Here is a 13,291-nt window from a genome sequence, read left to right as displayed (position 1 = left end):
TTATAGTCTGACCTTTAAGTTTATTTATTATATTTATTAATTTATTATAGTCTGTAATTGGTGAAGAGGAGCAGTTGGCTGATAACCTTTCCCATTATTTTTGAGAACACTGCAAGGAGAGCAACAGGGCAACTGTTTGATGGTTAATTTTTTATCTCCTTTTTTTTGGGAACAGTATGGACAGAAGCTTACTTCCAAGCTAGATAGTTTAAGGATGAGTATGACAGCTAGTAGAAAAAATAAGATGGATGATAGTTCTGTAGAATAAACTTCTAGTACAACTGGAGGGCTAACATCAGGGCAAGGAGCTTCAATTAGTATCTGGGTCGTTGAATACTCTACTAATGTCTCCTTGAGACAGAAGATCAGCCGAGGCATACTGTGGATAAGTTCATGGAATAGTGGGAGGAGATTTGCCTTGGTCATCTAAACAAGAGTTGGAGGAAAAAGAATTGATATCAAGAGGTCTAGTTAATCTTTTGAGGACATTACCATGTACCATCAGGATGTGAGAGATAAGTGGAAACATGGAAAGGTAGAAGTCTGCATATAGCTTGCGATTTGAGCGGCAAGCTTAATCAATGTATTTGGTCCCAGACACAGTCAGATTTGTTGAAGATTTTTTTTTTTTTTAACTTGTTAAAAGCTATTGTGTAAGCTGTGTGAAAGAGGCTGTAGTTTTTGACTTGGGCCATTTGACATATGCTGAATTTTTGGCTAGGACTGTTTTTGCATATTTGTTAGAGAACCAGAGCTTGGATAAGGGTCAAGAGTTTTGAATAGTGCAAGGCAAGAATTATTTTTGTTATTGCATAAGAGCAAGTGCTAGGATCAGGAAAGTGTAAGCAGTAATCACACCAAGGAAATGAAGCATAAAACCCAAAGGTCATCCCAACTGGCACTATTGTAGTGCTAGGATATGAGGCTGAGATTGACCGGAAGAGGGATGATCAATCAAGAAGGACAAAAACGAAATGCAAATAAAGTTATGATCAGACTTACAAAGAGGAGATTAGCATAAGAGGTGCTTAAGGATCAAGGCTTAATAACTAGAAGGAGACCTCCACATAGCGTTTTCAGAAATGTGGAGAACCGACCAGGGCATCTGACCCAATGTCCAATCCTCATCTTCTCATGGTGCACCTTACTGGGTATCTAGATACTGAACAAATGAGGATGGGCTGGCAATTTGAGATTTAGTTGACCAAATTGCATTCTTATTATCTTAAATCACAGCTCAAAATGATGGTACAACATGATGGAATTTCATGCCAGCTGGGGCATCACCCAGCTGGTATGAAATTGAACAAGGACCCTGTTGTTTTTGTCAGGAAACCAAGGCAAATAGCAAAAACTCAGGCTAGAACAAATCCCAATTCAATCAGCAAAGATCAAGATTGGCACCATCAACATAAGAACATCAATGGAAAAGAAATGGAACTAGCAGATGAATTAGATAAGTACCAGATTGACATAATAGGTGTTACTGAAACAAAGAAAACAAAAACAGGTGAGATCTTTTTAAACAACAAATACAAGTTGTCATAATCAGGAAATATCAATCAGGGAAAAGAAGGAGTAGATATAATATTATTATTATTATTATTATTTGACACCTCCAGAGAGTCCAAAGACCCATCGAGGGAGGGCACCCACTCTATAACTCTGTCTCCACCACACAATCCACCAACTGACCACACTCCACCAACACCATCTACCGCCATCCACCACCAGTATTTCAATAGACAATCACAAAACATCCATGCCTACGAAGGAATGTTAATCACAAACATCCTGCCGTGGACATGGATGTTTGTGGGCATGAATATTAAACACTAACATACATACATACATCTTCAAGGCCCACCTTTCCTAATTGGGTTGTGGGGGCAACAGATGCAAGAGGAACTTCCAATGGTCACGATCCTCTGCCATCAAGCTCAAATGTTCTGGTGGGATTCCCAAACATGTCCACCCAAGGTTTTGGATATAATCTATCCAGCGAGTCCTTGGCCTTCCACGTGGCCTCCCACCCTCTGGCTTGGCAAAGAGGGCCTGCTGAGGGAGCCTCTCTTGTGGCATTCTGACCAGGTGCCCGTACCAACGTAACTGTGATCTCTCAACACGGAGAAGCAGCGGTTGAGTATTGAGGGTTTCCCGAATTGCAGAGCTTCTGACTCTGTCGAGTCTTGTTAGCCCAGTAACCTCTCGAAGGAACCTCATTTCAGCTGCTTGGATTCGTGTCCGCATTCTTTCGGTCATTACCCAACTCTCATGACCATAGGTGAAGATGGGGACATAGACTGTATTGAAGACAGCCAGTTTTGCTTTCTGGCTTAACTCCCGCTTCAATACTACCGAACGGCCAAGCTCCCGCAATATCTTCATTCCGGCATCTGCACAAACAGCTACAAACCTATCCAGGGTCTACTGGAGGTCATCTGTGGAAGAACTAAGCAGAACTAGGTCATCTGCAAAGAGCAGACGTCCAATGCTACATCTTCCAATTCTGACACACTCACTGCCTCGGCTGTGCCTATCAATCCAGTCCATAAATATTATGAAAAGGAGGGGTGACAGAACACACCCTTGGCAGAGGCCAACGGAGACTGTGAAAGGTTCAGACTTTGTGCTGTTTACCCTGACACAAAATTCTGGGCATTCATACAGGGACTTGATAGCAGCTAATAGTTGGCCATCCACTCCATACTCCTGTACTACTTGACAAAGCTTATCCCGAGGAAACCGGTCATATGCCTTCTCCAAGTCCACAAAACATGTGTAGACATTCTTGGCATATTCCCAAGATTTCTCAAAGACTTGCCTTAAAGTGAAGATTTGGTCAGTTGTGCTTCTACCAGGACGAAAGCCACATTGTTCTTTCTAGAACTTTGACTCAACTATGCTCCTGCACCGTCTTTCCAAGCACTTAGCATACACTTTCCCAGTCAGGCTGAGCAGAGAGATGCCACGATAGTTACTGCAATCCTTCTGGTCTCCCTTCTTAAAGACTGGTATTATTATGCCTGTCTGCCATTGCTTTGGTGCTTACCCAGATATCCAAGCAGCCTGACACACTCGAGTGAGCCAGAGAACACCATCTCGATTTAAGGCTTTTAGCATTTCGGGAAGAATTTCATCATCGCCAGCAGCCTTGCTCGATTTTATTGCTAAATGGACCTCTTCTGCTGTGAGACTAGTCATTGCCCCGATCTGCACCTCTTGGATGTCCACAACTGCTGGGCCACCCAGATTAAGAAGGCTCTCAAAGTATTCCCTCCAGGATATCCATCTCAGTTGTTAAAAGTGCACCATCAGAGACCTTAATTGCCCTTGCTGTGCACGATTTCCTCCCTCGAAGGCGGCGGATGGTCTGCCAGAATACTTTGTTTGCATTTGCATAGGATGATTCTAATCTTTCTCCAAAGGATGCCCAAGCCTTCTGTTTTGCTGTCTTTACTGCCTCAGCAAATTGCAAACGCATCTCAGGTGACCTTACCCTAAGCCAAGTTAGGTAGGACTCCTTTTTTGCCCGGACAGCTTTTTGGACTTCTTGGTTCCACCAAGGTGTCCTTTTCTCACTGCCTGTTGCCACGCCGAGCCGCTTTCTGCCACAGCATGAGAGTGCAGAGGCAGTGGCAGCTGTTTTGAACAGCTTCCACTCCTCCTCAACATCTGCAGTATGCCTGGGAATCTTTTTGAACCTGGAGGAAATGTCATCTGCAAAATTCTTCCTCACAGCCTCATTTTCCAACGTCTCCCATTTCACGCGATATAGCTGCTTATGCCTACCAGCATTGATGGTAGCATCTGGTTTCTGAAGCCGTAGAGTGCACACAACAAGATGGTGGTCAGTTGACAGTTCTGCCTCTCTTCTCACAAGAACATCCAACACTGAGGAAAATAGGTCTGCTGTGACTATAAAGAAGTCAATCAGAGACTTTTGTTCTAATGTATCCCTGTACCAGGTATACTTATATACTTCTCGGTGATGCAAGAAGGTATTCATTATGGACAAGCTGTTAGTACAGCAGAAGTCCAATAATTTCAACCCATTTGCGTTAAGGTCAGGGGTGCCGTTCCTCCCAACCACACCCCTCCATGTCTGGTCATCTGTTCCAACATGTACATTGAAGTCACCCATTAGCAGGACTGATTCCATGTTTTCCACCCTGTCTAAAGCAGCATCCACTTCGTCTAGGAAGGCAGAATATTCTGACTCCAGATTACGTGCATAGGCTTGCACCACAGCCAAATCATTTTTTCATCTGAAGCCTTAACATACATACCCGTCCTCCCAATGGGATCCACTCAGCAACACAGTCTTACAGCTGGGGGCTTGTGAGTATCCCCACACCTGCCTGAGCAGACATTGTCGGGCTCACACCAGAGTAGTAGAGCTTCCACCCCTTATCCAGGTCGACAGTAACAGAGCCTCTCCTTTATTTCGGTCGAAGAAAGCCCGACGAAATCTAGCCAGTAGCACTTGGCTTCCTCGACCCAACTCCTTCCCTGTCAATGAGAAGATGTTCCAGTTGCCTAAAGCCATAGTCTGGTGCCGTTGTCGTTGCCATTTCCGTCCTCTTGCAAAACCATTTCTTTGCGCTTCCCCTAAACACCTCCCCAAACGGGTAGCGGGCCCATTTATGGAGTTTCCTCTAGCAGAGTGCTGAGGAGTGGTATCTAAGGGAGACTGTAACATATTTTTTGAACGGGTCCATCTGCCTAGAACCCGAACGCATCCCTTGGTAACCTGCGTGACAGACGATGCGGTATGAACATTTTTTGATGTCCTGATCATGTTACAGTGTTTGATAATGTCCTGTTAGCACAAGACGAAATGACACAGCAAAATAGGAAAGATTCCCATTGAATACTCTAATAGCACTCGGGGGAAGGAGCAAGAAGAGAAGAAAGAAAGAAGCAAGGGAGGAAGAGGAGGGACCAGTCTACAGATAATATAACAGATGTATATTACATGAAGTAAGGTATGGTATTAAACACTAAATATGAAGATAATCTTCTTGAATGGCAGGCAATATCAAGTGGAGTGATGTGGGCTAATATCAGAATGGAGAACTGGACATTGAGACTATTTTGTGCTTATGGCCCTACTACTAAGGAAGAAGTGGAGGAATTTATCGAAGCATTAGAGAAGGCAGCTGACACAATAAAAAAGGAAAAGTTGGTCCTTGTTGGAGATCTAAGTAGTAGAGTAGGAAGTGATTACCAGACATATAAGAATGTTTGAAGAAAATTTGGAGAAAAAAGCAAAGTTAATAATAATGATAAGTACCTGCAAGATTTCTGCTCAGGGCATGGATTAGTTATTACTAACACTATGTTACAACATTAAAATGTGCACAAATTCACATGGAGAAAAGATGCAAGGATTAAGAAGTCTCATGTTATTGCCGACAGTGATGTTTTCCCACCAGTTCAGGACACAAGGGTATACAGAGGATTTGCAATAGGAAGTGATCGCCATTTAGTGTTGAGCAGGATAAAATTGAACTTCATGTTGAAAAGAAAACTGTGTAAGAAAGTTTTGGCACGAATCAAAGTTGAACATCTATCAGATGTGAAATGTAGACTAAAATACACAAACATTTTTCAAGAAAAACTAAAAGGGTTTGAAAACAAGAACAAAACTTTGGAGGTTCGGTGGCAAACCGTAAAGAAAACTTTGATTCAGCCAGAGAGACATGTGGTGAAGTAATCTGCAAGGACAGAATAATCAGAACTCTATGGTGGATTCAGGAAGCTAAAGAGAAAGTAGAGAAAAAGAAGAAAGTAAATTGAAACTTCCTGGAAAGTAGGCCAGCTTGGCCTCTTAGGGAATACAAAAAAAAAATATAAGAAAGCAAAGCATTGTCTAAAATTAGCTAAACAAAACTCATGGGAAGACTTTGGTAAGAACATAGAAAATAAATATCAAGAAGGTGGTAAAATATTCTGGAGGCTATTGATAAAGCTCAGAAATGGAGGAAAGAATAACTGTAAAAGGAATTAGAGATGATAAAGGGAACCTGAAAACTGAGGGATAAAGATAGTCTTGAAGTATGGAGTAATTACTTTGAAAGACTGCTCAATGAAACAAACAGCAAATGGTTGTAGAAAACACTCAACAGGAATGCCTTCTGGAATATACATATCTGTACTTTAAGTAGAAAAAGCTATCATAAACCTGAAATATGGGAATGCTGCTGGAATAGAGGAATATGAAATATGGAGGTATAAAAGTTTTACAGTGGCTACACTGCATAATTCAGAGGTCCTGGTCAGAGGGTTGAATTACTGATGATTGGAGTAGGGTGCTCATAGTACCCATCTATAAAAAAGAGAATAAAGCTGAATGTGAGAATTACATAGGAATTTCTCTACTAAGTTCCTGGTAAGATTATGCAAGTATTCTTGAGAAACACTAAAAAAAAAAAAATTCTGGAGGAGGAGCTTACAGAAGAACAAACTGGATTCAGGCCAAATGGAGGTTGTCAGAATCAGATTTTAACATTAAGACAAATAGTCAAGAAATCATGGGAACATAACAAGGATATGTATTTAAGTTTTGTAGATCTGGAAAAGCATATGACAAGGTGCCAAGAAAAAAGCTGTTCAAAACACTCCAGTTACATGGTGTAAATGGAACGTTATATCAAACAATACATAGTCTCTATTTGAGTTGTAAATCAGCAGTTAGAATTGAAGGAGATACAGGATGTTATGTCAAATGTGCGACAAGGGTGTACATTATCTCCACTATTATTTATCATCTACAGGGTGTCCTTGAATTCATGGCCCAACGTGAGGGGATGGTAGTACATACCGAAACCACCAATATTCATCATAGAATATATGGCTGCAAATGCAGCCCGGTGCCGGTAGGGATGCAGACATGGCGGTACGACTTAAAAGCGCTGGACTAAACCCTAGCATTCTCAGCATCGACTGGACATGAGATGGAGAGTTTATGAATGCAGAGAAAGCCAATATGCACCTGATGTATGGCATAGCCAAGGGCAATGGTAGAGAGGCACAAAGACTGTACTGTGAGCGATATTGTATGCGCCGTGTGCCCGATCATAAAATGTTTGCGTGACTGCACCTTCAGCTGTGTGAGGTGGGCACTTTCCATGTCAGTTGACATGATACCGGATGAACACAGATGGTCAGAACGCCAGCTATAAGCGAGGACATCTTGTGTATGGTGACAGATAACCCAGGTACAAGATACGATCCACTGCCCGGAGCCTGGGTGTGCATCTGAACAGTTTCTGGTGAGTACTGCATGAAGAAGGGCTACACCCCTATCACTTGCAGCAAGTGCAAGCATTGACAGTTGTTGATTATCCCCTGTGCATGGATTTTGCACAGTGGTTCCTGCAGCAAAGTGTCGTATAGCCTGATTTTCTCGCTCATGTGCTTTTTACAGATGAATCAACTTTCTCGTGTAAAGGCATAGTCAATGTCCATAATATGCATTTGTGGGTGGCCCAGAACCCCATGGTACATGTCCGCTGTCGAACCAGCAATGTTTCGCCATCAATGTCTGGGCAGGGATCATGTATGACTAATTAATTGGACCCTACCTACCGCCGGACCACCTCAATGGCCGAACATACCATATTTTTCTGAAACAGGTTTTGTCAGACTTGCTTCAGGGTGTTCAAGTTGTCATCTGCTCCCATATGTGGTTCCACCACGATGGGGCACCTGCCCATTTCAGCATGGACATGCATCAGCATCTTAATGCCACATTTGGGAACCGATGGATTGGGCACAGTGGTCCCATCCCCTGGCCCTCCAGATTGCCTGATCTTTCTTATCTCGATTTCTTTCTGTGGGGACATTTGAAGACTGTTGTGTATGAGATGCCCATGCAATTCCTGCAACGAGTCTTGTGATTCTGTTGAGGTCCAGAATAATAATATACCTGAATCCATGTGCCTGACAGCATATTATTCACAGGATTAACAATCTTGAGAAAAGTGATGATATAAAGGAATGTCAGGATTATTCCTTCTTACCAGTCAGTGTTATAAGCTGCAGAAAGATAAATAAAAACAGAGGCTGTCTTTAGGTCACAAACCCATTTTCAGTGTAGGTGGTCAGGGTCAGCACCTGATCACAGCAACTTCTGTCAGCCTAAATTCATCCTGCTTTATGGATGTTTTGCTGTGAAGATTTGAGAAATCTTATTGTGCCACAATCTTTCAAGAAGTTTCAGGCAGATGCTTAACATAGCAATGAGTCAATCCAGGCCTTGGTTAAGTTCTAGAGATGTGAAAGCTTGAGAAAGATGGGATAAGTAATAGCATGCATTTTTCTTGGATTTCAGCTTTGCCTTCTCCTCTTATAGCACATTTGTCACATGGATAAGTAACAAGGGAGATGATAATGTTTTTGAAGCTCTAGTGCTAAAATCAAGTTTTCTAATTAATGATGAGGCCTTAGAATGAGTGAAGCTGGTGCTATCCCAAGTCATAATTTATGTGTCTTTCTTAGCTTTTACACCAAGAGGGTGCAAATATTTTTTGACATAATTTTTTATTTTTATCATTCCATCCAAGGATGTTCTTTTCCAAAACCTCCTGGGATCGTCCTCTTGGCAGCCATTGCAACAAGCCAATGAATTACTCATAGTTGCCACCAAAGATTTTGATTTATCTCGAGTTGGAGTCAATTTGCAAAAGATCTCCAATCAGCTGATTGAAGATTGATTGTCATGGCAACAGACAGTAACAGGAATACAAATTCCTACTGCATAGATGACAGGACAATTGGCTAGTAGGGAAGCCATCAAGTACATCAAGCCCATAATCACACGCATATTAATTTTTCATTCATTAACAGTCCAGTTGCAACCCACTAAACTTACTTCTTCTCTTTAATTCTCTACATCTATACTCTGGAAAAAGCCTTCCTTGCCAAGTGTTACCCAGGGCCTACAACACTCAACTATTCAATAAAAATATCAGCATTTCCTAACCATTGCTTACAAAACAAGTTTAAATGGGTACAACTCTAGGAAACACACTACTCTTCAGTAAATGAATAATCAGCAATATCACACGACTGATGTCACTGAAAGTGGAGATATTTACTATCTTTGAAATTGTCGTTTAATTTTTTGTGTGAAAGCAATGTTATTTATTTTTATTTATTTTGTTGATAGCTTTGTTTTTGAAGGGACTTTGTTAGGTTTTGTTTTTACTATGTTTATTTCTTTTGGGATGACTGTTTCTTTATTGTTATTATTATTTTTTATTAGCAATGAAGTTTGGCAATTTTTATGATTAACATTGCTGTGCTTTCCCACCATTTTTTGTGTTCTGTTTATATATATATATATATATATATATATATATATATATATATATTAGGGTTACCAAGTAATTTTATAAGCTTGGTTAGTTAACTCCTAATCCCAAGTATGCAAACAGTTAAGTTTGCACCTGAAACATAGTTCAAAACATAGTTCAAGTCTAAAGATGGTACCACACCAGGGCAACTCTTTTAGTGAGATGTGCTTTCATTATGGGAAAATACTAAGAATAGTGATCAGAGCTTTACCCACCTTTACAATGAGTTGCCCTGATGTTGTACCATCTTTAGACTTGAACTATATTTCAAGCACAAACTTAATTGTTTGCATACTTGGGATTAGGAGTTAAATAATCAAGCTTATAAAATTACTTGGTAACACTAATATACAGTATCCCCAAGTTAAAAAATTAATTACATCTATATCTCCTCCAGAGATTCTTATTAAAAATAAAACACCTTGCAGCAACTTCTATAGGTAAAGTTGATAAGGCTCTGTATTACTAAAACCTTGGTATTTAGGGTCTAGCTACTCACTGAGGAGACCTCAAAAAAGGTTGAAACTGGTGGGGGGCTATTATGAGTTCGCTCTCTTAAGGGTTTTGCTTTAAGGGAGCAATTTGAGTCTCCGTGGAAAGTGTTTTCTGGCACGGCCTGGTGAGGGACTTTGTCGGTGAGTGCTTTTCTTCGGAATATGAGGGGTTCTGCTCGGTGGTGGTGGTGGGTGGAAGGCCATCACTGAGTGGAGCCAATGCTGAGATGGATGGTCTTTCGCCCACGATTGAGTGGCCTAGGGATCGTCCGAATTTTTAGAGCCGGCTTTACTTATTCATAAGGTTGAAACTGGTCTGGGTAGTGACCCCACCCATAATGTATTGCAGTATTCATCTTTTAGTGAGATGTGCTTTACACTATGGGAAAATACTAAGAATAGTTATCAGAGCTTTACCCACCTTTACAATGAGTTGCCTGGTGTGGTACCATCTTTAGACGTGAACTATGTTTCAGGCGTAAACTTATTTGTTTGCGTACTTGAGATTAGGAGTTAAATAACCAAGCTTATAAAATTACTTGGCAACCTTAATATACAGTATCCCCAAGTTAAAAAATTAATTATATATATATATATATATATATATAATAAGAAGATAAAGCTCACAAAATAATATTAAAATCAGAACAAGAGAATATAACTGTCTTAAAAGAAAATATCCAAAAAAATTAATACAATATAATTTTTCTGACTCCACGGAGATATCTCTTAATAATAATAATTTGCATAACAAAACAAATAAGCAACGAATATCGCCTATAATGTTCAGAAATAGAAAACATGCGCTTAAAATTTAAGAAGTGCAATAGTGCATGATCGACGTCACTGGATGTGACTGTTACGTAGTCGCGTTTTTTTTTCGATTTCTCCGTCAACGGAGAACAGTGTCTTTTCTAGAATTATATGACCTGTAATAGCACATACGCAAATAATAAAAAAAAAATAAAATAAAATAAACTTACGCACGCTTAAACATTATGATACATTTAGTCTTCCATTAAACAAATATGCAATGCCACAAGCTATAAATTCGTTGAAAAACATACGTGACATAGTGTACGCAAGGCAAATTTAGGGTGCAGAGGAGTGAATAACTCTTTTCCATCTTTCAGCTGTTTTTCAATATACGCTTTATATTCAGATGGGTTATTTTCTGCAAGATCATCCAACAATTTCCATATTTCTTGTGCTTGATGCTTTATGTTTTCTGCATCCATGCTATTAAAAAAATTAGATAAACAGCATAAGCATATATCCAACCAGCGTTAAACAATTAGAAAAAAATATACAGATAATAGAGGGCAGCGTTTTCGTTAACACATATACAAGCAAAACAAACAAAATACTTACCTGTCGTGATTATGGAGAGGTAGGGAAAAAAAAAAAAAATCCTACTATCGCCAACATACCAGAGGTTTTACGGTGATGCAATCAATGGCAACATGCCATACTAGCTTCTTAGCAGTGAAGCCAGTATGCCATGTTTTGTTGTTTGGAATTATGTTTGATTAAAAATATCTCATATGAGAATAGCAGGATTTGTTATGCTGCAAAACAGGAAATTCGGCATGTAAAACTAAAGTAATTAACTAAGATAATACACTAACTTCATAATATCAGTAGCTCCGGAATTAATTCAAGACACTCCAACTCAACCGACGATAACTAGAATACGCAATACTTCTCAAGCGGCATTTATTTCATGAACAACGTGGTACTTATATCATCAAAGGTTCACCGACATCTTCCAATTAATCACGTGAACACTTGCTCATGATAATATGAACACTTCTACAGGTTGTAAAGGATACCAGAATAGAACTGCATGATAACCTTTACGTTATTACACTTTTCCTCCATATTAGTCTGTCATTTAGCTGCATGGGTAGGGCCAGTGTAGTCCTCGGGAAATAATTTGCTTCCCAGCACTCGGCTGCCCGAAGAAAGGCTGTTATAGATTCGATCTACCCGCCAAGAAAATAAATTTTTACTACGACTTTCTTTGGTCGATACCCGAGATAGTTTATCATTGACTAAGCCAAGTGGGGTTTTTAGATTCAGGAAGCTGGTTTTAATCTCGCATCTAAAACAAACAAACAACAACAACAAAAAAAAAACATTACTGTAGAGCACAATTACAGACAAGAGTACATAATGGGCAATGGCCAGGAAATGATAGCATTTGTCTGTTGTAGATTCTTTCTCACCAAAACTCTTCAATCATTAATAAATTGAACATAATAATAATAAGCTGAAGGACAGAAAGTGATTGCGTACTTGATAAAAAAAAAAGGTATGAAAAATGGAGTTCGCCTATTTCCTTCTGGGAATAAGGAAAAACAGAGGATTTCTAAAAAAAAAAACAAAAATCAGCTAACCCCTATTTGTTCCCGTATAGGGAGTAGGCGGGGCGGATTTCTTTATTGTTAATTTACTGAGATATTAAAAGAGTGTGAAAATAACACAAGAATATAGTAAATATATGACTAGCCAAAACGGCTGTATTTTCTGGCGAAGTTAATTAAATTAAGGGGGGATAAAAATCCCTTGTTTTTTTTTCAGCCAGTATGCAAAACTCTGAGATCGAAAACTACGATCTACGAGTTTCATGCCGACGAACTATCGCCGAATCCAAGCGTAAGTGACCACTTCGTGATACAACACCCAGGCAACTCGATGCAAAGGTGGAGCAAGCTCCCTCAATAACCTTAATATTTTCTCATAATGTGAAAACACAGCTCCGAAGAGATGTAATACTGCTTTACATTATGAGGAGAGGTCACTACCCAGACTGGTTTCAACCTTTTTTGAGGTCTCATCAGTGAGTATGTAGATCTAGATGATATCAAAGCTAACATTAACATTTCTGGCTAGATGGGTAAAGAAAAATTGCTTTTCATATTCCTCTTTGTCTTGTAATGAAAGAACTTCGAATTGAGTGTTTGTAAGCTATATGCTCGCCCATTGAGGGCAGTGAAGTCAGTTGTGTTCAACTGAACTTAAGATAGACTTTGGTCTTTTATATTTGTTGATTTCTGCTTCATTATATTCAGAAGCTTCCTTGATTAACAGGTTTGGATGGTCACTTGTCTTGTTAAAGAACTTCTTAGCTAGATTTATGAGAAAGGAAGAGGCATAAGGGATATTAACTTCTCTATGGATCTGGGTGTTTCTTATAAACCAAGGGGCAGCCAGAATCATCCTCATGCACTTATTCTGTAATCTCTGAAGTTTTAGAATGTTTGAATTTGCGGTGTGGCTCCATGCTGGGGATGCATAAGTGATAACCGGTCGAATTACCATCTTGTAAATTGTTAATTTTGTTCTTGTTGTTTCTGAACAACAAGAACAAATCTCTCCCTCTGAACCCAAGAACAGCATTCATCTGCATATAATGCAGTGAATGTTGTTCTT

General features: G+C 39.7%; 1 protein-coding gene across 2 annotated transcripts in view; it reads right to left on the bottom strand.

Moving 5' to 3' along the window:
• The window catches only part of LOC150093916 (PIH1 domain-containing protein 2-like), a 44,049-nt gene extending 32,311 nt beyond the window's left edge, over positions 1-11,738 (bottom strand). The window contains exons 1-2 of one of the 2 annotated variants that reach the window (XM_090412764.1): positions 11,485-11,738; positions 10,924-11,095 (exon numbers count right to left, since the gene is read on the bottom strand). In XM_090412764.1, coding sequence (XP_090268890.1) covers positions 10,924-11,095; positions 11,485-11,489 — 177 coding nt within the window. In that variant the 5' untranslated portion in view covers positions 11,490-11,738. Of the gene's footprint in view, positions 1-10,923; positions 11,096-11,227; positions 11,389-11,484 lie in introns of those variants that run through there. The other variant, XM_090412765.1, reaches the window with a different exon arrangement.
• Between the last annotated feature and the right edge of the window lie 1,553 nt (positions 11,739-13,291).

Source organism: Typopeltis vanoorti, chromosome 23 (assembly GCF_054136105.1).
Source record: "Typopeltis vanoorti isolate ZY-2024b chromosome 23, IOZ_Tvanoo_1.0, whole genome shotgun sequence".
Lineage (NCBI taxonomy): Eukaryota > Metazoa > Arthropoda > Arachnida > Uropygi > Thelyphonidae > Typopeltis > Typopeltis vanoorti.
The sequence above is the reverse complement of the archived record's forward strand: the minus strand, read 5'-3'. Positions and strand labels throughout refer to the sequence as shown.